The 26696-nt window shown below is 48.0% G+C and overlaps 2 protein-coding genes across 6 annotated transcripts; one reads left to right on the forward strand and one right to left on the reverse strand.

The window, feature by feature from the left end:
- On the reverse strand, positions 1–18716 carry DHX38 (DEAH-box helicase 38). 2 transcript variants are annotated; one of them, XM_001500207.6, is made up of 27 exons: positions 18249–18716; positions 15865–16206; positions 15316–15503; positions 14545–14646; positions 13859–14006; positions 13583–13701; positions 13345–13421; positions 12631–12786; positions 11924–12085; positions 11612–11719; positions 11132–11244; positions 9459–9596; positions 8879–9065; positions 8546–8731; positions 8034–8174; positions 7563–7673; positions 7352–7468; positions 7060–7167; positions 6538–6650; positions 5564–5772; positions 5298–5452; positions 4711–4866; positions 4484–4618; positions 4154–4279; positions 3574–3669; positions 1730–1851; positions 1–472 (listed from the first exon to the last, which is right to left on the reverse strand). In XM_001500207.6, exons 2-27 carry the CDS (start codon positions 16185–16187, stop codon positions 388–390), a joined length of 3681 nt encoding a protein of 1226 aa, XP_001500257.1. In that variant the 5' UTR covers positions 16188–16206; positions 18249–18716; the 3' UTR covers positions 1–387. The 2 variants fall into 2 exon arrangements, with proteins under 2 accessions (XP_001500257.1, XP_070119191.1); XM_070263090.1 differs by having other exon boundaries at positions 5564–5803; positions 6551–6650; positions 18249–18542.
- TXNL4B (thioredoxin like 4B) lies at positions 18633–25962 on the forward strand. Of its 4 annotated transcripts, none has more exons than XM_014738423.2 (4): positions 18633–18924; positions 21294–21459; positions 23240–23391; positions 25252–25962. In XM_014738423.2, the coding sequence occupies exons 2-4, from the start codon at positions 21328–21330 to the stop codon at positions 25415–25417; spliced, it is 450 nt and encodes a 149-aa protein (XP_014593909.1). In that variant the 5' UTR covers positions 18633–18924; positions 21294–21327; the 3' UTR covers positions 25418–25962. The 4 variants fall into 4 exon arrangements, with proteins under 4 accessions (XP_014593909.1, XP_023493020.1, XP_070119197.1 ...); XM_023637252.2 differs by having other exon boundaries at positions 25410–25962; XM_070263096.1 differs by having other exon boundaries at positions 18640–18924; positions 21328–21459.
- Positions 25963–26696: the final 734 nt, after the last annotated feature.

The raw sequence follows: 26696 nt of genomic DNA on the forward strand, positions 1-26696 counted from the left end.
TTTACAAATAATAAATTTATTTCCAAATCTTGAATTATAACCAAATTACAATCCCCTCTAGGTTTATTTTGCTGCTTTACACAAGAATTTTAAAAAACACAGTCACAGCCAAGTCATTTATACTCCAAGCGTCCTCGGGACGGCTTATCTGGATACGATGGGTCCAGCCACCCCTCACAGCCCTGGCAGCTTCACAGCTGCTCTGCAGCCCTGCGCCTGTGCTGAGGAACTCCTCCTTCCTCCCTGGCAGAGCCTGGCCTCAGCAGGAGCTTCCCCCAGGGGCTGAGAGGCACACAGATGCAAACACACAGGAAGGCCCCGTGTGCTCCAGACACAGGGCTCAGGACTCAATTCCTGGCTCCCACCCTCTGCAGCAACAGCCTCAGCTCACAGCCCAAAGCGGGCTGGCGTGCGGCGAGGGGTCATGGGTTCCCCTTGCTCTTTCCGACCTGGAGTGTAGATCTTCGTAGACCTGAAGACAGAGAAAGAGGGCTTAGGAATCACACTGCAGGCTTTGGGACTGAAGGGTCTTCTCTCCCAGCACATTTCCACTCCCCTGCCTTCCCCATTTGTGAGTGGGAGCAGAATAAAGCATCACCTCGTTCCGATATCCACTAAGGAATGTTCTAAGATAGAGTTTTTAAGACTCCTTTCATCTCCCCTAGGTGAGCTATGGAGGTAGCCTCCATTCACCTCACCAGGCTGCCACTCCAGCTGTATAATAAAGAATCTGGCTGGCCTTTGTCCTCAGTTCCTAGGAGATAATCTCTGAACCCTTGGAATTTCCAAGGAGTGGAGTGTGTCTGTTATCCACGATGGGCTCTCGGACCACATCTGATAATTTATGCTAACAAGATGACTCAGAATGGGGGCTGCCGGGTCAGAAAGACCAACAGTGTGACTGGAGAGCTGTGCTTTGAGCCTCATGTCAGTCCAGCCTCTGGGGAAGGAGGTCTGGAGACTGAGTCAGCCACATGAGTACCGATTCAATTTACATGCCTACATAATGAAAGCCCTATAAAATTGGCCCCCAAGCTCGGGTGAGCTTCCCTGGTCGGCAATATTCTGTGCATACTGTCACACACACTGATATGGGAGGGTAATGCAGCCCTGAGGACGATGGAAGCTTCGCATCTGGGACCCTCCAGACCTCACTCTATACATCTCTCCCTTTGGCTGGTTCTGATTTGTATCCTTTTGCTATAATAAAACTGTAATCATAAATGTAGTACTTTTCTGAATTCTGCCAGTTGTTCTAGCAAATTCTCAAACCTGAGGGAGTCCAGGGGTAGCCCCAAATTTGTAACGGCTGGTCCGAAGGGAGGGTGACCTGGGTGAGGGCAGTCTTGTGGAAGACTGTGCCCTTCACCTGTAAAGTCTGACCTAACTCTGGGCACCAGCACAGACACCGAAGCCCAAGGCTCCCTTCTCCCTTCCCCACTGTGGTTTCCAAGCCCTCGCTTGTCAGCAGAGCTGTGACCTACCCTGCTACTCCAGCCCACCTCAGGCCCTCAATCCAACACCACCAACAAGGACCGGGAGCTGCCGGTGTATCGCCGCCCCTTGAAAGCATGTTCAGAACAGCTCCCATGTCTCCACATGTGACCATAGTCAATTTCTATCACCAATTCACCTCCACACATTCAACTTCTCTTAACTCATGACCCTGCGTCGGGGCCTGGTCGGTCCATCAGGCTGGTCCCTGGAGCCTCCCAAGGCTGAAGCTCACCTGACACTGCCCAGGGGGCTGCGCTTTTCCTGCTCCTGCCGCCGGGCTCGCAGCTGCTCCTCAGCCAGCGCCATCTCCTCCTCCATGGCAGAGGCCTCCTCTTTGGCCCGTCGGCGGTTCTCCTGGAGAAAGAAGACAAAGGTACTGGGGCCACTGAGGACTGGCAGGTGAGCAGGCCTCGTCTGCACCCATCTCCCTGCTGTAAGCCTGGTGCTGTGTAGACCGTGCCAACTCTCAGGGGCAGGGCCATGCGGCTCCCTGCCCCAGCACCAAGGCCACCTCTCCTTTTGAGGCCAAGGCTGGCTTTTCTCATTGATTCAAGATAGACAGTGGATGATTCAGTCCTAACCCTGTCATGCCTCAGCACTCAATTCAGCAACTACTTACATTTTCTTATGAGGTTCGTGACCATGGCAGGATGTACTAGAAGTAGGGAAGACATGACCATCTGGCTGGAAAGAACAGACTTAAGGAAGACGTGTGCAGGCCAGGTTTGGGGAGGACTATGCTGCGGGTAAAGGGAGCAAAAGCCCGGCAACATTCTGCACCCCTAAATAATGGAGCTAATGGATGGGCACGAAGACTGCGAGGAGATGGAGCAGGACGCAGAGAATTTCTAACAGGGGGATCAGGCGGAACCACTCATCAATCTTAGCATCACCAAAACAGGGACCAGCAGACCTTATGTGCCTCCTGATAGGATCTAAAACCAAGTTCACAGCACCATGTGCATTCATGCATCCTTGCCCAAAATACCTGAACCTGAATCTAACCAAGGCTTTAAACTAATTACTAGTTTACAGAAAGTACACAGGATACAGGCACAAGATAAATAACACCATGGGGAAGCAATCGGCCCAATACAGACCATGGAACATTCTACAAGATAAATGACCTGGTTTCTCTAATAAATCAATGTCTTCATTAAAAAAAGGGTGGGGACAGAGCCTGTTCTAGAATAAAAGACTTAATACATAGTATAGTGAATTTCAATGTTTGGATCCTAATTCAAGCAAATCAATCATAAAAAATTCTTTGAGATAAAAGGAGAAATACGAATAAGGACTGGAGACTTAATTAAGGATTAATTCTGTTGAGTGATAATGGCACAGAGGTTACATTTTAATTAAAAAAAAGTCCTTTTAGAGATGCATATGCAAGTATTTACGGGTGAAAAAACATAAAGTCTGAGCTATGATTTAAAATATTCCAGGAAGTGGGCTGGCTCCGTGGCCGAGTGGTTAAGTTCGCGCACACCGCTGCGGCGGCCCAGGGTTCGGGTCCTGGGCGCAAACATGGCATCACTCGTCAGGCCACATTGAGGCAGCATCCCACATCCCACAACTAGAAGGACGTGCAACTAAGATATACAACTGTGTACGGGGCGGGTTTGGGGATTGGCCACAGTTGTTAGCCCAGGTGCCAATCTTTGAAAAAAAAAAAAGGAAGATTGGCCACAGTTGTTAGCCCAGGTGCCAATCTTTAAAAAAAAATAAAATAAAATAAAATATTCCAGGAAAAAAACGGGCAGGTATGCAGAGGGAGCAAGTGAAAGAAGTCTGGCAAAATGTTGATGATTATAGAGCTACATGATGAATTCATGGCAGCTCCTTATACTGTTTTTTCCACTTTTACAAATATATGGACTTTTAAATAAGTTTTTCTTTTTAAAAAAGCTCAACAGACCAAGCAACTGGAGTGAGTGGGGGAATCAGACAGACCAGCCTGGCTGGATCACAATGTTTACGTCTGAGAGAGAAGTAAGAGGGGGTCAGATGGCCAGGCTGAGGGAAAAATGGATCCCACAGGCCAACAGAACGCCCAGGACCGTGCAGGACCCTTACCTGCCGAGACTTTCCTGCCTGTTTCACGCTGTAGAACATGGGGCCCAGCTCCGCCAGCCACTCCCCGTCCACAGCGGTCACACACTGCATGTACTCCTGCAGGCGGAAGGGCCACAAAGCTGTGGTCACAGAAGGGCCAGTGCTTCAGGCTGTCCCTCCCAGAGCGGTTCCACGATCAGGAGCTGGGTGAGACGGGCCCTACCCCTGGGCCTGTGCGGCTGACGAGGGCAGGGAAAAGCCCCAGACACTGGAATCTGAATCCCTCCTCCCATCCAAATTCCTCATGCTGGAGAAAACGCCCCCTAGTATCCAAGAGAAAAGGCCCAGCCACTCAGAAAACCTTTCCAATGACACCAAAGGGGGTTGCTCGTCCCAGGCAACAAGTAGGAAACCATACTGCTGGCAGTCGAGGCCACAGTAATCTGGAGGCTGACGTCCCCAAACCCCTGACCTCAAAGCAACACATGTGGCCTCAAGGTTCCCAAGCTCAAAGCCCATGCCAGAAGGCAGTGAAGGGTTACAAAGCCTGGCCCAGCCAGGCAGGCCTACGTCACGCAAGTCCGCCTTAGAAAAGACTCACCTTGGTGGTCATGACCAACTCATGATACACTATGTAGTCTGGGGTGTAGCCCATTCCAAAGAGGGAGCTGGTGGGGTGCAAGTGGCAGGGCATCCCTGTCCGGATATTCACATACTCTCCGATTCCCTGAGGAAGAGACACAGCAGGCAGCCCCATTAGGAAAACACTGCTCGTTTGGGCAGCTACCTTGTCCCTTAACAGTATTGACACAGACTTTGGGGGGAAGCCCAGATCTGTAGAACTACAGAGTGACAAAGGGAAGAACTGTGCCCTCACAGAAGTCTCAGGCCAGGAAGGGGCCACATTTCCACTGGGCTCCTCTGGGCTCACCTTGAGCTTGGCTGCCTGATGGAAATAGGCAGCACAGATACACTTCCTAACAATGTCCCAGTCGGTGCCACATGAGGCCAGGCTCATCCGCTGCTGCACCATGATGTCCTTGAGCTGAGCCCGCACCTCCCGGACCTAGAGCAGGACACAGGCAGGCCAGGATGGATACCTCCTTCCGCTGCCTCCCACCCCTCACCCCAACAGCCTATCTGGGCCACTGCCCCCACCTTCCGCATGGCTTTGGCATGGATGAAATGATCATTACACCAGATGGTAGAGTAATTATTATTCTTCCACTGCAGGTAGACATTCAGGTAGGTCAAATGATCACTCTCGGGGACAGCAAACTTCTCCCGGATTTGATCACTCTCCTCCTCTCGCCCCTAGGAAGGGAAAAAGGACTTTAAGCACGGGAGAGTCCATGTGAAGTCCGCTGTGAAGAGCCAGGAGGTCCTCACACTCTCACCTACCCGCACTCACAACTTCAAACCCATCAGTACAATGCCCCAACGATACAGGAAAAATAAAGTCGTTTATATTTATTCTAAAATGTGAGAGCTCAAGTACAACCATGCTAGAAGATAAAAATCTGCTCCTGCAAATTTCCAAAACACTCCCTGAGAACCACTGAGGTAGCTTGTCCTTTCCCCAGCCCAACCTGCTTAAAAGAAAACAGCAAAATCATTCTGTGGAAACTTTGCTCCCTCCCCCTCCAGTCCACGTTACTGATACTGAGAGAAACTATTCCCCTCTCTAATCCCATAACTCCCCCTGAGGCTTCTGGGAGGAGAAGAGCTGGACACCACCTGCCCACCTTGGGCCTGTAGAAGATGGCTGGGACGGAGAGCATGGAGACAATGAGCAGGATCTCAGAGCTGCAGCCCATGTCACAGGACACAATGAGCATCTTGGACAGGGCTGGGTCCAACGGGAACTCCACCATCAGCCGCCCAGTCGAGGTCAGACCGCCTAAGAGAGAGAAGCAAATCCAGATATTCAACAAACACAGTGTAGTGAAGAGGGAGAGAACCCAGGTGCCAGAGCCCATGAGGCCCTGCCCGGCTCCCGGGGCCGCAGCACCTGTGTTGTCCAGGGCCCCAAGGATCCAGAGCTGATACATGGAGTTGAGCATGTTGTCCTCCGGGGGCGGGTCCATGAAGTGGAACTGCAGCAGGTCCTGCACCCCAAGGGACTTGAGCAGCAGCACCACGTTGGCCAGGTTGGTCCTCTGGATCTCGGGCACTGTAGTGGTCAGGAGCTCATTCTTATAGGCACTCTGGGTGTACAGCCTGCCAGGGAGAAGGCCGAGTCCTGCTGCACCTACCACCACGCAGCCGGCTCAGCTTCTCAGACGCGCCTGGCTGCCTACGCAGGGATCACTGAGGTGGAAGACCAGCACGCCCTCAGCCTCTCACTGCATGTGTGCCCAGCACAGCCGGCACGGCTGAAAGCCATGGCAGGGAGTAGTGCTCATCCCTTCCCCCCACCACCCCCTTTCTCTTTGTATCACAAACTCCACATATTCAAACTCAATCCTCCCAATTCACTTTTCTGCTGGAGTCTCCTGCATGTTTGTTTCATTTCTGGAATCAATGAGCCTGGGACCAGAATTATGGCTGGGTTTTCGTTATAGTTTTCTGTATTTCCTAAATTTCTATAGTGAATACATTATTTTTAAAAATCAGAACCAAAAAAAAAGAGAATAATTGGGAAGTCAAAAAGAACCAATGATGGAATTTGTCCAGATCTACCCTTGAAGGGAGGCGTGCTGTAATTACTGGTCTTCACTGCAGGTACATTCAATGTAGGTCTGCCCCCAACCCGAAGCCGCTCAGACCTCAGAGCTGCCTGCAAAGGCTACTTCTTCCACTCAGCAGCATATGATGAGAAGACCAACGAGTGGCAGCCCCACCACTGGTCCGCAGCCCCCGGATCAGCTCGAGGGCCAGCATCCCTCCGCTGGGGCACAGTCCAATCCCACCCACCACAGCCTGGGCTCCACACTCAGCAATCCCAGCGCTGCCCCAGAAAGCAGGCTAGCACAGGGCTCCTACCTGAAACACTGACCTGGGCCCGTCCTGCCGGCTCGCCCCGACCTCTGGTTGGCATTGGCCTGGCTGATCGGGTAGATCTGCAGAGCATCCATGCCAATCCTAGGATTGAAGACCTAGAAAGGGTGGCAAAGAGCTAGTTAAGGACAGAGTGAGGGGAAAAGGAAGGCAGCCTTGAGACAAAGACAGACAAACCCTGGTTGCTACACATCGCAGCACAAAGTGCTTTAGCGGTGGAGGCAGTCATCCCTTTGAGGCAGGAACCTCAAGCAATTTCCCCACAAATACCAGCTCTGGGATTTCTACTGAGTTATTCGATTATCTACCTCACAGTTATCAGAAGGATTAAATGAATCAAGCACATAGCAAAATCAGCACTCAAACGTTAACCTCTTAAACACCACTACCACTCCCACGTGCATCCCTTGTTTGAGGGCTGAGGACCTGGGGCCTGCCTTCCTAACCCCTAAGCTGAGTTAGCTTTGGGTGAGGGCCCAGGGCCCAAGTGCCTGGGTCTTCTCTTACCTTTAATTTGCAATAACCAGAGTCAATAACAAACATGATGCCATCGACAGTCAGGGATGTCTCAGCAATGTTGGTGGCAACAATACACTTCCGAACGCCATCTGGAGCCTAGAGCCGGGGAGGATGTGCAGGGAGGGAAGGCTGTAGGCCCTCAGGTAGGAAAGACTCCACAGGGGAAAGAGCACCCCCCACCCCTGCCAGAAAAAGAACACCCTCTCTCTCTTGCCGTCCTATGGGAGAATCCAGGGGGACCCAAAGTGGGGACCCAGAACAGACATTCTCGCTGTCACACCTTCTGGAAGATTTTAGCCTGGAGGTCAGAAGGCAGCTGGGAGTAGATGGGCAGCACAGCCAAGGCGGGTGCATTCTCCAGTTCTTCCAGATGTTCCACAATCTGGTCTGAGGTCACCTGAGGGCAGAGAGAGGAGCCATGAGACACTGGAGCCCCAAACTCTCATACCCCTGATACATCCATTCATCACAGTCATGACCGAGGCACGCACCTCAATGTCCTCCTGGCCAGGCATGAAGATAAGGATGTCCCCTGGGGCCCCTGACAGGTGCACCTGCAAGGACTGCTTCACTGCGGCCTCCACGTAATCCTCCTGCGGGGTCTGCAACACCAGCCAAGGACATCATCAGAGGGAAGTATCAAGGAAAATGCAGCCCAAGCACCCCCCTGGGAAGTGGTGGCCAGTTACTGGTCTGGGACTAGAGCCAGCAGACTTTCAGATCTGCCACACCTGTGGATGGGCCTGACTGCCCTCCCTGGGGCTTACACTTCTGCTCCAAAGAAACAATAAAACAAAACCTCCCCAGAGCACAGGCCTTTCTCTCCAAGCCGTGGAGCTGCAGGCTGCCCCATCTGCCCCACGGTACCCAGAAACCTTTCCCAACTCAGTACCCTACCCACGCCCTCCAACTGGCTCCTCTTCAGAGGTCAGGGTCAGTTCAAAAGATGGAGGCCTCAGTACCTTGCTGAAAAGGATATCAACAGGGAAGGTCCGACCAGGGATGTGGAAGATGGGAACATTCCCAAAAAAGGAAGCAAATTTCTCTGCATCCATAGTGGCTGATGTGACAATGAGCTTCAGGTCTGAGCGCCGAGCCACCACCTAAGAGAAGAGGTCAGTCAGAGGCTTCCCCAGAGGGTTAAGACCCTCTGCTTCCACCCTCATCTCATCAGCAATACTCCCAAATGAAACAGAAGCCAAAGTGGACGAACGAGCCTATCAGATTCATAACAATTCTAAAGACTGAACCCATGGAGCCACAGCCAAGCAAACCACGAGTGACTTCAGCTGAGCAAGAACAGAGTAAACACACTACCAGGTCTGAACATAGCACTGAGGCCTCAGGGGAAGCTCTGGCCTATCAGAGACCCCCTGAGCTTCCCCAGCCCACCTGGAGCGCCTCAGTCACTAACTACTGGCAGCGCACTGGTCAGTCCCATGTGCACAGAGGGATGGTACCACACAGCCCTCACCTCCCGGAGCAGCCCAAAGAGCACGTCCGTGTTGAGAGAGCGCTCGTGGGCCTCGTCCATGATGATGGCACTGTAGTGATCCAGGTCAGCTTCCCGGAGGGACTCTCGGAGCAGGATCCCGTCCGTCATGTATTTAATCAAGGTATTTTCGGAAGTGCAGTCTTCGAAGCGGATGGCATACCCCACCTAGAGGTCAGAGAGGTGGCTCAGAAGCTCTGGGCACCAGCTCACCACCAGCATTCCCCAGGCTGGGTCCAGGCCTTAGCAGATCAGCTCAAACGGACGGAGGCTACAGCATGACAACTACACGGCTCAGCCCTCGTGCCTACTCACCTCCTCGCCCAGGTTTCCCCCCATCTCTTCACTGACTCTCTTGGCCACCGACATGGCAGCCACACGCCGGGGCTGGGTGCACCCAATCATCCCGTAGTCCGTGTAACCATCTTCGTGCAAGTACTGCGTCAGCTGAGTGGTCTTACCACTCCCTGTCTCCCCGACCACAATCACGATGCTGTTATCTCTGCAGGGAGAGAAAGCAAGGGCGAATGAGCTGAGTGGAAGGCCACCTCTGAGCCTCCTGGAAGACACTGCCACCTCCCATCCCCACGCCTGGCTATTCAAAGAGCATGCTTCCTCAGAGAGGAGGAGTTCCCTGGGAAAACAGCCCCATACTGAGACACTGCCTGAAATGTCTAGAAGATGGTGAGGTTCAAACAAGTGAACTAAGACAAAAGGATGCCATTTTGCTTCCTTCACACAGTGTAGCACAGGGCACCCATGTCAGAGAAAAAGATTTCCTTCCCTTCTCCATCAGATGCAATTCCCAAAAGAAAAGGAGCTTCTGAGTAAACCCAAGAGACAAGGAGGACACCCGATGCCCTACTGGGATTCCTGGGCCCTGGGGCGGAAGTACCTGATAATAGTGAGCAGTTCCTGCTGCACCGCGAAGATGGGCAGGTACTGCCTCTGCTCCAGAATTGACTTCTTTTTCGCGAATTCACTGCTGGCTTCACTCTTTTTCTTCATGTGGTCTGCAAACTTCTGCTCTGTCCTGAGAACACACAGCAGCCTAAGCACTCTGCACGATTACGCACATTTCCCCTCCTGATTGGGTTACTGCCCTTCCTCCTACCCCCAAGAATGAGAACTACTTCAACAAGATGCCATGAATCTTTGAGACACCAGAGCAGCCAGGTGATCGAGATGCATCTCGTCTCCTCCAGCCTAAGGGACTGGAACTGCCATCTGAGAATCCACCATCCACAACACACTCCACACCTCGCGTCAATCAGAGCTACATACGGCTCAGAGGAGGTACAGATTAGCAAGCAGGAAAATCTCTGCCCGAAAAAAACTAGAGGAGAAGCTGTAATGACCAGGTCATTACCATGCAGAGACCACCCCTGGGCTGTTTCAGCATAACCCTTAAAAGGCTAAAAGGAGGAGTCACGGGGGAGAGTCACAACCAAGGTGAGACTTCCTCCCTCCTCTTGGCAGGAGGACAGAGTCTCGTTTTCAAAGAAGTATGAGAACAATCCCACTTAATATTTACCTACAACTTCTACTGAAAGCACTCAAATATCTGACACATGTACATATGCCGAGACTCAAAAGCACTGTGCAATATTCCCAAGACCGCATGGCAAAAGGACCCCAGCTCAGTGCCACAGCGGCCCAGTCTTCCACCCACCCCTGTCCCAGCACTTGTCCTCTGATCTACCCTACACTCTGTCAAGTTTCCTATTTCTAATGTCCCAGTCACTCCTGATCAGCTGACAATTAACACCTAAGGGGTAAAATTAACAAGAGACTACGGAGGGCTGATCAACAGTAGCAACTTGTCATTCGGACATTCTCAAAGGGGTACAGAGAATTATTAACTCAGATGACAGTTCAACAGGACGTGAGAGCGTTCAAAGGATAAGATTAACAGGTAACATTTGAGTCCAGTCACCTATCCAACGTGAGAATCCCAATAAGCAGTGATCCGACATCTACTTAAATACCTCCATGAATAGGGAAGTCACTATCTGGTAAGACAACCTTGCTATTTTTAAACCTATTAAGAAAGAAAATGTTCTTCCTTATGTTAAACTGAAATCTAAGGGGACAAACCCCACCTCCCCACACTGAGCATGTGAAAGGCACTTCAGCAGAGAGCCTGAGAGAGGGCCTCCAAAGCCAGACTGGGTGTGATCCTAACTCCACTACTTACTACACGGTGACCTCAAACCAGTTACTCAACCTCCCTGGGCCTCATTGTCCTCACGTGAAAAATGGGAATGGTGATAGCGCCTATCCCGTGTACTGTCACAGGAAAATTCAACCGGCGCGTATCTGTGAGGTGTCAAACGCTGCCTGGCACAGAGGAAGCTCCTACCGTAGGAGGAGTGGTGGGAATAGGAATAAGAGCGAGGAAAAGCTGAAGATGGTAGGAGAACGAAACCAGGAGGAAGAGACCAGAATCACAAAGTGACATCCTATCATTTTCCTGTTCATGAGCCATGAATTCCATCATTCCCACGGCCGAGCGCCCTTGAGGGCCCCAGTCTTCAGAGATGGCCCACCGCTGGCCAAGACTCCCACCTGTAGTCCACTTTGCCATCTTCCGTCAGAGCTTTATCCGGCTCTTCCTCTTTTTTGACACCCATTATATCTCCCAGTTTGGTTCCAGCTAGTTCCCAATGTTTGTGTTGAGCCTGAAAAAGACACAAAAACTATGTCTGCTCCATCCTGTGACACAACTGCAGCCAATGGAAAATCAATCCCGTTTGATAACTGGTTTCCTCTAGCAGGTGGTAAACCCCCACAAGGCAGTGGTGGCACTGAGCCGTGCATTCCAATCTTCCAGCCTCAAGTTCCCAAAACACCAGGCCCTGTGGTTGTCTTCACCAATGCCCAGGTGGAGGAACACAATGCCCTCCTCCAAAGGCTGATTCTTGCTCTGTAGTGTCCCCCAGCTTCCAACAGGAACCCTATCTGTGAGGTCTAATACGATATTCAAAAAGAGGAAAAGAAAAGAAAAATATGCAGAGACTCCACAGCCCCACGTGACAAGAAACCAACCTTTTTGCGTTCCTTTTGCTCCCTGTGCTTCCGCACCGTTTGACTGCCTTTTCGAGCAATAATAGCCAGATCAGAAGTGGCATCCTTGACTGGAATCACAGGCTCTGGCTGCAGGAGATTGAGGAAAAAGAGAAATTCCCGATTTATCACTAAACTCAGTAAGAAGGTCCATTTCATAATCGCCCTCAGAAATTAAAGAAGTGGCTACCCTATTGTGATGGGGACTTTTCTCCCATCTCCCTTCCTTCCCCGCTTTATTCTTCCACTTCAGGTCTTTCTGAGCTTTGTCCTCTCTGGTCAGAGGAACCTCACCTGCTTGGTAAAGACAATGCGCCCGTCCAGAAAGGGAGGCACCAGATTATGCACCATCAGATGCACCTTGGCTGCGCTATCCTCTTCAAAGTCCTCGTCCACCTCCAGCCGATGGACCACCCCACTGGTGAGCATGCGGTTGGTCTCCCAGCGCTCGTTATCCTGTGAGGACGCAATGGGAGACCACACTCAGACTACAATCGAAAGGTCATCCTGAAGGTCACCAGGCAAATTCACACATCAAGTCCTGTCAGGAGAGCCATGGGGCGGGCGCCACAGAGATGTCACAGGCCTCTCTAACCTGCAGCTCCTTAAGCAGAAGAGTCGCTGACCCTAAGTCGTCTGCAGTACTTTTCCCAAGCAGCAGCACTTTATATCTAAGTCAGAACCTCTATATGGACAAATGATGACTGTCTCCAGCCCCACTCAGAGACCCAAAGAACACAGACCCCACCATATCGGTTCCCATCAACAGCACCCCTCGAGGAAGAACTACAAAAGAGAGAAGTTCCAAGTTGGGGTTTTTTTAAGGTATAAAAGGTTCCACGCCCACCCCTCCTCTACCTCCAGAGGTGGGTAGAGCTACATCCAGCACTTCGGCTGTGGGGTGACAAGCTGTGCTGTCATCAATGGACATGACCTGCTGCTTCTCCCATGTGCCCCAACTCCAGCTCTGAATCTGCTCCAACTACTATAGGTGGCCTCACCTCATTGATCTGTCTCCGCTGAGCCGAAATGCGCTTCTGCTTCTGTTTATGCAGATGCTGCTCCCGCCTCCTCACGTAGTCCTCGGAGGAATAGGCCAGCGGATTGTGGAACTCATCGTATCCCTCATCCATCATGTACCAATCCCGGTCAGCTTGCTGCAGCACATAAAACAAAGCAATGAGAACAAGGGACAGATCAAGTTTATGCACAAGACACGGCCAGAAGAGGAGGAGAGGTAAGAAGTCACTGTGACTTGGTAAGAAGAATAGTGACTTGCTAAAAGTCACTATTGCAGTGGGGCAACCCTCATGATAGGAGCAGGACAGAGGCCACCCTGCTCTAAGACGAGCCATCTCGAGGGGAACTCCAGTGGCCAACTTGACACATGTAAGACTATGCGCCCGCCCTTCATGAGAGCACTTCTTAGATTTACCACATGGTGGCACCAACACATAACTAGAAAAGTTAGGTCTGCCCTGCTTTAGGTGAGAAGTTTCACTGTGAGACCTGTGCCTCTGGAAAGAGATTCCAGGGCTTCAGGACTGAACAGAGCTCAGCCTCCCTGAGAATGTCCAGTGCGAACCACTCTCATCAAAGTCCAGTTCTGCTAGAGGGTCACTCGTGGCCCTCATGCTCTGACACCCCTTGCCACCTATTCACCTATGGACAGCCACCACCCCTCACTGAGTCCCTCGAAGATGTAAAGTTTTTACCCTCTGGTCATCTTCCCATTGCTGCCGCTCCTCTTCTGTGTCAAACGAAATTCCTTCTTCACCATCCTCGCGTCTTCCTGAGAAAGAACAGGTGGCAGGTCAGTCCATACGAGCCCAGCTTATCCCCGGTGGCCAGGAACAGACCTGCCGAGCCGCAGAGCTCCAGAAGCACAGCTCTGCTCAGCCTCACCAGGATGAGGGACGCTGCTCTCTTGCCTCTGACCCCACCCTGCCTTACCTCGGCCCCTGGACAGACGCGGGGTGGACCCCAGGTGTCTTCTGTCATCGGCCCACTCGTTGTATTTGTAGGATGGGGTTGGCAGAGGTGTATCATCTGAGTACCTGCTCCTCACAGACCTGGGAAACAGTACAACCAGCATCACTAAACAGTCACTAAGCTGAGCCATGCCCCTTGGCTGCCACCTGATCTGCTGGCCTGGATCGCTTCACCTTCATCATGCCCACCCTTTGCCACCCACTCAGAGATACTGGGCTGCTCTGCCCAGAACATCACCTATCCCGATCTCGACTGGATGGCCGGTGGCTCCGCTCAGAATCCCGATAGGAAGGTGTCGGGGAGGGCGATTCCCACTGCGAACGCTTTGAGGAGCCATAGCCACTGTCCTCTTCCTCCCAGGTGGACCTTGAAGGGGTGGCTGCATCTGGGGCCACAAAAGATACATCCACTGGAAACATCTAATTTAACCAGGACATGGCTCCAGAACTATTAGACAAAAGTCAATTCCCCAAATTTCTTTCTTTCACTATTTACAAACTTTGCACCTAGTTATAAAGGATAAGATGGTTCTGACAGTTTTTAAAGATAGCCGAATTTTAACGGTCCAGTTTTCATCTGTGTTTATAACAACATGTTTAGGAATATCCAATTTATCTCTGCAAACATACCCCTCTAAAATATAAATAATTCTTTTTAACAAATCCTTCTTCTTTCCTGCCACTTGGAAAACTGGCCAATCAGAAACCAGCCTATCACCTTAAAGGAACATATCTATCTCAACAGAGGGGTACAGGGTCACAGGGTCTTCCCACCTGTCTCAGAACCAAGTATTCCAAGAAGTTCACGGTGGAATCAGGAATTCTGACTCTGTCCACAGCAATCCCACTGAGGATGGGAGTCGCTCACCCTGCCTTCACACACTTGATCCGTCACAAACCACCACGAGCAACAGCTCAGTCTACCTTTAGGTCGGTGTCGCGGGCTTTCCGGTTCATTTCTTCTGCTGCGCTCTGACCCTCCATCTCGCTCCGATCTGCTGCTGTGCCTGCTTCTATCCCGCTCATCTGTCAAGAGTTACACACAGAGCTTAGAAAACATGTGTCCCGTCCTAACTTCCACCCATCTTTACCCTAGAGAAAGGACAAGCCTTCCCACTCACTCACAGGTGCCACCTGCACTGCTCTAATGCGATCCACTGGACTCCTGAAACTCACATATCCCCCTTCTCTCAAGGGGAAAAAATAGTTACTGGCTAGAAAGTTTCAAACTCACAGTAACAGTTATTTTCCTGCAAGAATTCAAAAAAGAATAGTTACAAGTCTACAGTGAATAGTTGTTTGATGGTTACAAGTCTATAAGCTATAAAACTTAATACTGAGCAAAGTCAGCTTGGATTTTATGTCTAGCTTTGCTCCATAGCACTGTCCTTTCTCTGTTGCCAATACTACTGTAAACTCTGATCTCTCATGTATATTACCCATTATCACCTTTATCACCAATTTTCACAATAAAACAAGGACCACACACTCAAGCAAAGTAGCTATGTTGCAAGTAACAGCTCTTTTCTCAACTGCCTGCTATTCCCAATCCCAAGAGGGTCAAAACCAACCAGGCTGACATAAAAATAGGCCTCCCTCGTTAAAGGGCGTTATAAATACTGCTGCAACAGCAAAAAGGCACACATGTTAACTCAAATGCTTAACAGGCAACAGGAACTATGCTGGGCAGTTTACCTCTGTCTCTCTTGCGGTCAGAGTCTCGATCCCGCGATCTCTCCTTCTTCCGATCCTTTTCTTCTTTGGACGAGGCATAAACACCATGTTCCCGCCGCTCCCGCTCTCTCTGCCGACTGCGTTCCCAAAACTCTTCACTCACACCACCAGGATGGGAGGGAGTCTCTACCCGAGCAGATCGATAATGTCTGAAACAGGGAGGGCAGTTGGTAAAGAGCCCTTCCATAGGAGAAAAACCTTGCCCCAAACCTTTTGCTGTGCCAAAAAAATGACCTGTCTTTTTCCACTTATCTCCCTGGTACTGCAGGCTTACATCCGACAACAATGCAAAGCATTTCTAATCTCCATCATCTACTCTTCAGTAGCCTTTCAATGTTCCTCACAAATCTGAAGAAAATATTAATTCCTCCATGGCCTCAATATTACAAAATCCTAATAAAATCATAAAGCTCTAAATGTCCACCAAGAAAACTGAGAGATAAATATGGGATGTTATTTTCTGGCCTCCATTTTCATTTCCTTTGGGTGAATCCACCCTAACGCCTTTACCTGTCTTTTCGGCTACTTCGGCCAGCCTGGTCACTGCCCTCCTCCTCAGTGTCTCTCTGGTCATCCTTGCTCTCTTCCCAGTCCTTGTAGGAAGAGATTCTGGACTTCTTCTTGTCCTCCCCATCATCCTTCTCCTCTCGCTCCCTTCGTTTCAAGGAAGCCAATAAGTCCAGTCCCAGCAATGAAGGGCGGGGAGCAGGGGCCTTGAAGACATGTTGCTCACTGGCTGCACTTTTGGTCTTACAAATAAGACCGCCAACCTGAGAGTCTAGATCAGTGCCTTCCAATCGATGGATCGAGGCATCCTCGCTGATGTCCTCCATGACAGGTGCTGAGATTTCTCTGGAAGGAAGACAAATCATTTGGTATTAGACATAAGAGGAGAGAAGGCTTGGCTCGGCTATATCCCAGGATAACAGTAATTATAGGTATATTTAGGGGGTTAACCTCCCTCTCAAAACCAGGATTTCTTTAGCTATTTCTTGCCAAGACCGTTCCAACAAGTCACTGACAACCTCAGAAGATCCTCTTACTACCACCCCAACACAAATCAGAAATAGATACATGCACATCCCAAACACCAGTATCCAAGAGGGTCTCATCTAGGCAAGAAGAGACCTCACTAAGGGACACTTACTAAAGCCTGGTGGCATCTATAGAAGGAGTGTAGGGGAAATACCACTAGATTTGAAGTCAGAAACCGTAATTAGAATCCAGGCTTGACATATTCTACCTGTTTGATTGTAAGCAAATAACTTAGTCTTTGGTTAGGCCTAATTTCTGTATCTGTAAAATGGAAATAATTTTTACTTTACCTAATCCATGGAGTGATTGTGAGAAATAAGAAAGTGCATCTGAAAGTTCCCTGTAACTGTAAAAACTTACATAAATAGGATTGTTACATTATTGTATTTGCTGTGTTCCTATATACTGATTGAGTGCCTTGCCATTTTTTCACATGAGTTCTTCTGCTTCTCCCTCCCTTTAAACTACAGATACAGCAGAGGAGAGATTTGGGGCTATAAGGCTACCATCCATGTGATCCATACTTTAGTGGCTTTTATGGGACCAGTTGTGTTGCAGAAAAGAATTACCTCACAGCAATCAAAATCTGTTTAATAACAATCCATGCTCACCACAAATACTGATGAGAAGCAGTAGTCTAGGAAACAATGTTTCTAAAAAGTATTGAGGTGACTGTAAGATTTGCTGGCACTCAACTTGTAACAAATTCCTATTTACCTCCTGCTATACAATATCCACTTATAAAGACACACCAATTCTGAGCGCTTGGATAATTCCCCTCATTCCAACAAGTCAAGGAAGCAAAGGAACTGTCAAAGGGTAGGGTAGCACCAGAATCCAGAATGTTTTGCCCAGCTCTAATTAACATGCACAGCTCTACAGAAGAATATTGCCACACAGACCAGACTCATAATATGGACAGAAACAACAGATGCATTTTGAAAAATGCCATCAGGCAGAATAGAAAAGGCAGCTGCATATTGGTGACATCTGTCTGCATGGGAGGAAATCTAAACAGGAAGGTAAGATACACAGACTCTGCTCAGCAGGAGTCTGAACTACAAAATATATCCCTAGAATGTCATTCTATGCAGGAGAACCTTGTCTTGTTGACTGCTATGCCCAGTGCCTAGCAAAATAAACATGTGATAAATAAATGAACGAATGAGTTTAAACTGATTAAAAGAGACAGGAAGCCAAACATTTCTACAGACAGCAAGGGAAGACACCAGCAGCACAAGACAAGGAGTCTGACAGACAGGACTTAAGTAAGTGCTGAGAAGAACAAATAAGGAGTTAAGGGATAGATTCTAGAGAAAGATTAAAGGCAAAGAAGCCACAAGGGGTAAGAAGAAAACGATGAAGAAAGAAACTGGATTTACTCATTCAACAATTATTTACTGAGTGCCTTCTATGAGTCAATCGCTGTTCTGGGCAATACGGATGGAGCACAGAATAAAACACAAAAATCTCCGCCCTCTTGGAGTTGATGTTCTCGTAGAGGAGACAGACTGGTAGAGAGACACTGTGACAGAGACGAGGAAGGCACAAGGAGCCCTACTCGGGCTCGGCGTCCGTCTGGCAGCGGGCTGATGCCGAGGCCTGAGGAAGGGTGGACCCCGGGCAGCATCCCTGGACCTCAATGAGACCGCGCCAGGCAGCAGGATCTGACCAGAGCAAGAAGAAAGGCCGGGGCAGGACGGACTGGCGCAGCATCCCTAAGGTGAGTAAGGCAAGTTGGGTGACAGGGACAAGACTTTCCAGACCCGGACCCCAACCTGAGCGAGAGACCGATATCTGCCGCCTGGAGCCGCCATGATTGGCGAAGGGTAGGTTAGGAAGGAAGAAGGGGCACTCACCTCACCAAGACCGACTCTCGGGACCTTCTGTCCCGGATTCTGGGGTGCCGGTGCCACCACCCCTTGCTCAGACCGCCTTAAAGAGCCAAAATCCGAACCTCGAGAACCGCCATTATTGTCCCATTATACGTTGCGCGGGCCCCTCTATCCGTCCGAAGATACCATTGAGAGCAGCCCGGAAAACGCCGGGTCCGGGCTCCCAGTGTGGGCCAGAAGGCGACCACGCTCAGAGGCTAGAGTGCCCTCCTCTGGGGCTTTCATCCGAGACACTTCCGAGTCTCCTTGCGACCAATCACGCTTAGTCTAAGAGGCAAGCCCCGCCTCTAGTCTGAGAAGCGGGAGGGAGAGGAAAAGAGGTCGGTCCTGTTTAATACGGGCGGAAGTGACTCTAGGGCTTCCGGTCGGAGCCTGGGCAGCGGGGCGGTGCCTAGAACAGCCTCTTCCTGAGCTGTGGAGCCGGACAAGCGCGTCCGTCGATTGCGCCTGTGCCTTTTCTTTTTCCGTTTCCGTCCTCTTAGGTGGGCAGCCTAAGGGTTGCTAGGCAACAGCCCCTGGGGTACTTTGAGTTAAGTACCTGCGGTCTTAAGGCGCCGCCCGCTTCCTGGCGTTTTGGAGAAGGGTCGGGGTTGCCGACAGCCCAGAAGTGGAAAAGAGAGAGGTGACTTGGACAAGTAAAGTGAGTATCATCTGCCCTGGCAGTTGTGGGCCAGGAATAGCCCAACCACACTCGTCATTAAAATATATATGTTGGGTATTCTGGAAAAGTAAAGACGCGCACCCCAATGTGAATACAAGTCACTCGTCTGTTCACGTGCAGACGTAACCACCGATGGTGTTTGGGGATATTTATTTCCTGTTATTTTTCTTTGCTAATACGTACATATGCATTCTAGTTAGGTTTTGTACAAAAGGGGATCACTCTTCATATACTGTTTTATAACTTTTTTCTTTATCGAGAACTTTTCAGCGCCTGCACTGTTCGTCTCTAACACAGTGTTTAGTGGCTGTATGATAGTGCGTTGCCGGACTGCACTATCATTTATTTTACCAATCCCCTACTGATGGCCATTTAGGTTGTTTTCGGTTTTTCACCATCATAAACGTGATGAATATCCTTTGTGTAAATCCTTATGCACATGTCTAATTATTTACTAAGAATGAATTCTCAGAAATTGTTGGTCAAAGAGCATTTTTTTCAGCTTTCTTTCTAGAAAAGTTGTGCTCCTGTACATTCCAGCAGGGACTATGAATGCCTGCCCCTTCACTCAGACTCCTACCAGTCATTGTTTAATCTTTGCCAATTTAGTGGCTTTTTATAATATATCTTTTAATTTGGTTAGTAGTAAAGCTTAACTTTTCAAAACATATTTGACCATTTGTACCTCTTCTTTTGTGAATTCTCTGTTGGTATCCTTTTCTATGGACATTTTCTTAGGTGTAGTTTCAGTTTCTCTCACCTCTTTCCAACATTTGTCCAGTCCCACCCTGTATACCCCCTTCCTATTGATGCTCTGGCCTCCCATCACTTCCTCCTGTTTGTCAGTAACATGGGGGAGTTGCTCTTAGTTTGAATTCTAGTGGTGGGACAGAGCCATCTTCTCTTTGACTTTCCTTCTCATCAGTAATTTATTCTGCCATCCACGTTTGATGAAGTCCCTTCTAGCAATCAGCTTCCCTTTTTAAATTATGGCCTATTACGGGAACAGTTTCATTTCCTATGTGAGTTTTTATTAATTCATATCTTAAAAGGTGGCTTGTCACAAAAAAAAAAAAATAGGGAAAGAAATCCTCCTTTTTCTTAGCTTTAGCCAACTTTGGAAATGAATTCACAATATCAAGTATCTCGATGAAGTCTTTCATGGATGGACTCAAAAATAAAGGTCCTTGATCAAAGAGTTTCTCAGTCATAAAAATAGGAGCTTACCGTAGTAGAAAGAACACTGGAGTAAAATTTGGTGGCCTGGATTCCAGACCTAGTTCTTTGGCTAAAAGTATAACTATAAGCAAACTAGTGTGTAAAATGAGGGGCTTAGATTAGGTCCCTTCTATCTAGTATTTTACAATGTGTTTATTTTTTTGTGGTTTTCATACACACTCTTAATTGGTATTTGCCATATGATAAGGTAGGTGCACCTGGTAAGATAATGCACCAGAATCTTTAAGCGAGGACTCATGGTAATACAAACCTTCATCAGTAAAGGACTGTTGAAAAAGTATGGTCCTTACGTGAAATAGTATGCTGCTTTGACAGAGAATGTGGAAGTTTTCTGTATAGCAATATGGGAAGATCTTTGTATGTTAGGAAAAAAGGTGCAAAGTGCAGAAGGGTGGGTGAAGTGTATGTGCTGGCCGTCCGTCATTTGCTCCTCCAGATTCAGACTTCCTCCTTCTCTAGACTGCTCTGGGACAGGAGGCTTGCCTGCTTCTGCAGCTCCCCTGCCCTCTGGTTCTGCTTGGAGGCAGCTGCGGGGAGCATTAGCAGATCAGAAGGAGGGAGGAGCCTGGCCGCATTCCTTGCCTGCAGGCTGACCTCCCGTACAGCAACCTTCTCTACTCAGCAGTCTTTGCCCCACAATTCTGGTCACTACTCCCTCCCGTGGCTCCTTCGGGCCTTGGGTGGGAACAGCGCCCGGCTGTGACTAGGTCCAGAGTACAGCACTGTGCCCTGTTGTTTTCCTCCACCCCGCCTTAATGAAAGTCTCTTCAGATTACCAAATTTGAGGATGTCATCTCTCTCCTGCTGGAACACTGACTGATAGAATAGGCTATCTTTTGGGTAAAAAGGGGAGAAAACCTAGAAATGCATATTTGTATTTTCTTGTGAATGCATAACAAAACTCTGAAAGATATTTGAGAAACTAATGAAAGTGGTTACCTGGTGTGGAGGGCGGAATGGGACAGTGGGAACTGTGCCAGAGGAAGGGACTTTTTCACAGTCTACCTTTCTATATTGTTTCTTTTTAAACCATATGAATTTTTAAATTTGTTTACCTAGGACTCATGCAGTTAATCCAACTGTCTTTAAACATTATGACTTTATTTCAGGACTGACACTGAAGATTAATATTTTTATTTCAAGATGAGTTTCCTGTTGCCCAAGCTGACTAGCAAAAAAGAAGTAGACCAGGCGATCAAAAGTACTGCAGAGAAGGTGCTGGTTCTCAGGTTTGGGAGAGATGAGGATCCTGTCTGTCTGCAGCTAGATGATATTGTAAGTGAGTTTTTAAAAGAAATGGTTTTCATTAAAAATCTCTACATTCTCACTTCAGCATCTGCAAAGTGCATGAAAGGGAGTAGACAGGGCCCAGGGCTATAGCCGTTCATTTGTTAGCACACTTTGACTAAGAGCTGACCGTGTGCCGCCCTGAGCTGAACCCCCCACTGAGACTGTGCTGAACCTGTCCTGGATGTGCTTCCCCACTAGCAGCTGTCAAAGCTCAGCTTCACCAACACAGTGAATGGAGAGCAGAAAACTTTATTAACAAGCATCTATGAACATTATCTTATTGCTCCCAACAGTGAGATCATTCCTATTACTGTTCCCAAAGGAGCAGATGAGTGCCGAGGAGATCAGGTGGCTTTCCCCAGGTGCAGAGCCGCTGCATCGCGGGGCTGGGATTCGAACTGCGCTTCCTCTGCCTGCAAATGCGCTTTCCTAGTGTGCCGCCTCCAGTGTGCGCCTGATTTCACAGCGCGTCTTCACACTCTGATGAGTGGGGAGCCGGTATGGGACAGAGTAGGTTTATCCTTGTCTCCTTCTATTATGGAGAGAGACTTACCCCTGGTCTAAGACCTCTTCCACCGTTTCTCTCGCTGACACCCACTGTGTGGACCAGTTGTAAGAATCCTCATTACTCTGATTAAAAATGAGCATGTGCTGTGTTAACCTGGGGGAGAGGGGCCAGAGGATTTCACCCACAGCTGTAGCAGAGAGGGACTGTCACCAGAGGTCAAGAGTATTGCCTCTGAAGCCAAGCTGCCTGAGTTCAAATCCTAGCCTTATTAGCTGTGTGACCAGGGGCAGATGAGCTCCCTGTGCCTCAGTTTCCTCATCTGTGATGGGAACTGTAATAGTGCGTACCTCATAGGAATGTTGTAAGGATTAAAGGAGTTCACAAGCGTAAAGTGCTTAGAACAGTTAACACATCTTAAGTGCCGTGTAGGGGTTTGCTATTATAATTATCATTTATTGATAGATTGAAAGGAAAGAGACTCTTGGGGGAGTTTCAGTGTCTAGTACATATTTCTGAGTTGTTTTGGTTTTTGTTTAAGTGAGGAGAGATTTTATAAATCAAGAAAGTTTATGAAAACTTCACAATCAGGGCCAGCCCCATTGGCTTAGTGGTTAAGTTCAGCATGCTCTACTTTGGCGACATGAGTTTGGTTGCCAGGTGTGGACCTGCACCACTCCGTTAGCAGCCATGCTGTGCTGGCAGCCCACATACTAAAAGATAGAGGATGGTTGGCACAAACGTTAGCTCAGGGTGAATCTTCTTCAGCAAAAAAAAAAAAAAACCCTATACAATCAAAAATAGGAAAAAAAATGAAGAAATATGTTCATGCAGTTTACCCTGGGCCTTCTCATAACCCTCCCAAAAGTGATTCACACTTTGAATGATGAGGTTACACTGTGCCTAATGTTGAATTCAAACAGGCTAGATTCTTGGCCCAGGAATTTTTTTATTTTTTTATTTTTATTTTTTTTGCTAAGTAGCATTAGCCCTGCGCTAACATCTATGCCAATCTTTCTCCACTTTATATGTGGATCACTGCCACAGCATGGCTGATGAGTGATGTAGGTCCATGCCCAGGATTCAAACCCACGAACCCAGGCCACCAAAGCAGAACATGCCCAACTTAACCACTATGCCACGGGGCCAGCCTCCAAGGAATTTTTTTCAAACAGAAAACTCTATTCTACTGAAAAATTTCACAGAAGAAACGTTGCCTACCTCTCATGTTGTAACCCACATCTCTGTCTTCATTTTCAGCTTTCTAAGACCTCTTCTGACTTGAGTAAAATGGCTGCTATATATCTGGTAGATGTGGACCAAACTCCAGTTTATACACACTATTTTGACATCAGCTACATTCCGTCTACTGTGTTTTTCTTCAATGGGCAGCATATGAAAGTGGATTATGGGTAAGTTAGTTGACATGAAGTTATTGCAGTCTTAAACGTTTGCTCTGTCTAAGCTGTACCAGTGACTCGCCTGTTTGCGTGTGAGGGTGGCTCTGTGAGTCTTGTGTTGGTCCTATTTCCTCAACTACTGCACTAATTTTTTATGTGAAAATTTGGTGCAAAATGAGTGCTCAAGTGTGATTGGCAAATTTTAATATGCCAACTGCTTAAGTATGAAAGAATAGTACAGTTTGTGAAGTACTAACCATCCTTCAGTGTAGAAAATATAGAACAGGGTTTTTTTGTTTGTTTCCCAGGAATTTCATTTAAACAAAATATATCTTTGTTCTTAAACTTTTGGGACTAGTAGATTGCAGTTATAAGAGAAGCATTCCTTCCAGCAATCTAAGACATGCTTCTCTTGACAAGTTTCCTATCTTCTGCCACTGAGAGAATCTCGAAGTCATTCTTCAGCAAAGCCCGTCAAGAATAAGTAACATGAAATCTTCTTTCATGCCTTCCATTCCATCCAGTAAGCATCCCAGTACTAATATTTATTTTGAATATGTCTGTGATTCTTATCATTTCTTACTGTGGCTGAGGTGTCCGCTTATCTAGATCTCTGCACCTGCTCTGTCATTATCAGTTTGAAAGTGTGTTTAATATTATATGTTTTAAGTGTTTTAAAGCTATGTATTCTCCTAGAATACAATAATGTAAGTATTAATTTGGTGCAGTCTTTTTAGAGGGCAATTTAAGACAATACATATCAAACACCTTAAAAATGTGTAAAATTTTTAGCCCAGCAATTGCATTTATAGGAATTTCTCTGAATGACGATAATCATGAAAGTGGGCAGAATTGGCTGCATGGGTGTTCATCCCACCATTGTTTAGAAAGCAAAATACTTAGAAAGAACATAGATGTCCTCAGAGGGATGCTGGATATCCGTTTACTCTGTTATAGATGATGTTTAATGACTTTGAAAGAAATATATTTTATGTTGATAAAAGCATATTACAAAATAGTTTGTGTGATATGATGCCTATTTCTGTGGGAAAAGAAATTCAGGGGCCAGCTCCATGGTCTGGTGGTTAAATTTGGTGCTCTCTACTTTGGCGGCCTGGGTTCAGTTCCCAGGCACGGACCTACACCACTCCTCGGCAGCCATGCTGTGGCATCAACACACATACAAAACAGAGGAAGATTAGCACAGATGTTAGCTCAGGGCAAATCTTCTTCAAACAAAAAGAGGAAGATTGGCAACAGATGTTAGCTCAGGGCATATCTTCCTTAGTAGAAAAAAAAAAAAAGAAATGCACATCCACACAAACATATACATACATATATACACAAGACTGGAAGGGTATACACCAAAATTTGGCCTTGGCGTCACTGGTGGTTTTATTTTTTTCTAAGAAATTTCTAAAATAAACACACTTGATGTTTGAAATAGTACAAAACAAATTTTCAGTACCCACTACTCAAAAGTAAAAGTGACTGGAACTCAGAGACCACAACTAGTTCATGGGATTTGTACAGTGCTTGACCCAAAACAATAACAACCAAAAAGAAACTACACCCATGCCAACACTCAGAGAATTCTACTTGCTGGTGATTTGAGAAGTGATGGAAATAGACTGTGAAGCAGAAGCGTTTCGCCCGCTGGGGCTTACCTTCTATCCCAGCGGCCCCCAGCATGGGCTTCATCAAACGGGCTCTGTAATCACAAATGTAAAATCAATGTCAGGCTTTCTGTCTGAAGTCTCCCTGACAAGAGGAGAGTGACAGAGCTCCTGTTCATTCTCTTTCTCCTGAGGGTCTTCAGCATGTAACTCTTAAAAGTTCTGAGCGAAGTTGTTTCTCTTCTGTGCTGTCTAGGTCTCCAGATCACACTAAGTTTGTGGGAAGTTTCAAAACCAAACAAGACTTCATAGATTTGGTTGAAGTAATTTATCGAGGAGCGATGAGGGGAAAACTGATTGTACAAAGTCCTATTGATCCCAAGAATATTCCTAAATATGACCTTCTCTATCAAGACATTTAGCACATGCGCTACTGTCAAAGTTGAAGAGAGAAGCACGTCTTGAGGCAATACCTGAATCCAGCTGTGCTGTTTTTCTGGAGTCCTTCGGAAGCGTGCTCAGGGTCCCAGCAGAGCAGAGGTTTGACTTGTATGGAAAACGCTGGCCCCCAAGTGGAAGAACAGGCCAGCACTGTGATGCCTGGGTGCCTACGTGTCTGCTCCCTGCAGACCTCAGAGCCGTCGGTCAGCCGTGCTCGGTTTCCCCAGTGTGATTTTCTTAACTTCTCTTTAGATGGTGCTTTTCTTTATCCCTTAAGATAATACAGTATCCTCTTAAACATTTGTTAAATTTGATTTAACTATGTTTATTTGATACACAAGTAAAATGGAAAGTCAATTCCCATAAGAGCAAAGATACTTATCTTCTACCCTAGACGTACACACACCCTCCCTCACCCTGAGGCTCGCCCGCTCCTCCACTCACGTATTTATAGTCCTCATGCTCTCCTGCCTCCAGTCCTTATTATTCCAGCTTCTCTTGGAATAAATAATTCTCTAACTGGCAAGTTTGTTTTATTTTGCCACCTTTCTGGCTCAGACTTTGAAAACAGTGTCCTGGTTTGCTCATTTTACTAGCTTTTGTGTTATTAAATTGCCCAAGAGGTGAGAACTTGAACCTTTACCACCCAGCACCCAATTTGAGCTACGCAAAGCGTCAGCTGCCCTTAGTAAGTGGGAGCAGATCTCTCCAAGAAGTCAGACTTCCGCCTCTTCCTAAGGCGGAAAATTTTACTGCAAGGCCCCAAGACTGGAAACAGATGTCAGAATTGTGAGAAAGAAATATTATCTTTATGGGATTTGCCTGTTTTTAATAGCTTTATGCAGAATTCTTGCTCTTCCCCTGGCACAACCTGCCACCTCTTGGGCAAGTTACTGCTCCCCTCAAAACCTCATGGGGCTCTTGGTGCTGACTTTCTAGAATAAGAGAGGAGACGCAGAGCCAGAGCGCCGTGGACCAGGCAGTGTGTGACCGCAGAAGCCCGGTTCTGTGCAGGGCCGTACTATCACCGCAAGTCCACCCCCTTTGCTAGGTGTTTCCTTCCCCAGGCTTTTCTGCAGGAACAGTGACCATGCGACCTGGTTCTGACTAAGGCGACATGGAAGGAAGGACGCTTTTGTGGCCTTCACAGCTCAAAGGAGAGAGCCACTCTGGGAATAAGACAAAACAACACCCCTTCACCACCAGCACCGCCTCTGTCTCCTCCTCCCCCGCTTCCTGCTTTTATGGTGGTCACGGCAA

Source organism: Equus caballus, chromosome 3 (assembly GCF_041296265.1).
Source record: "Equus caballus isolate H_3958 breed thoroughbred chromosome 3, TB-T2T, whole genome shotgun sequence".
In the NCBI taxonomy this organism is placed as follows: Eukaryota; Metazoa; Chordata; class Mammalia; order Perissodactyla; family Equidae; genus Equus; species Equus caballus.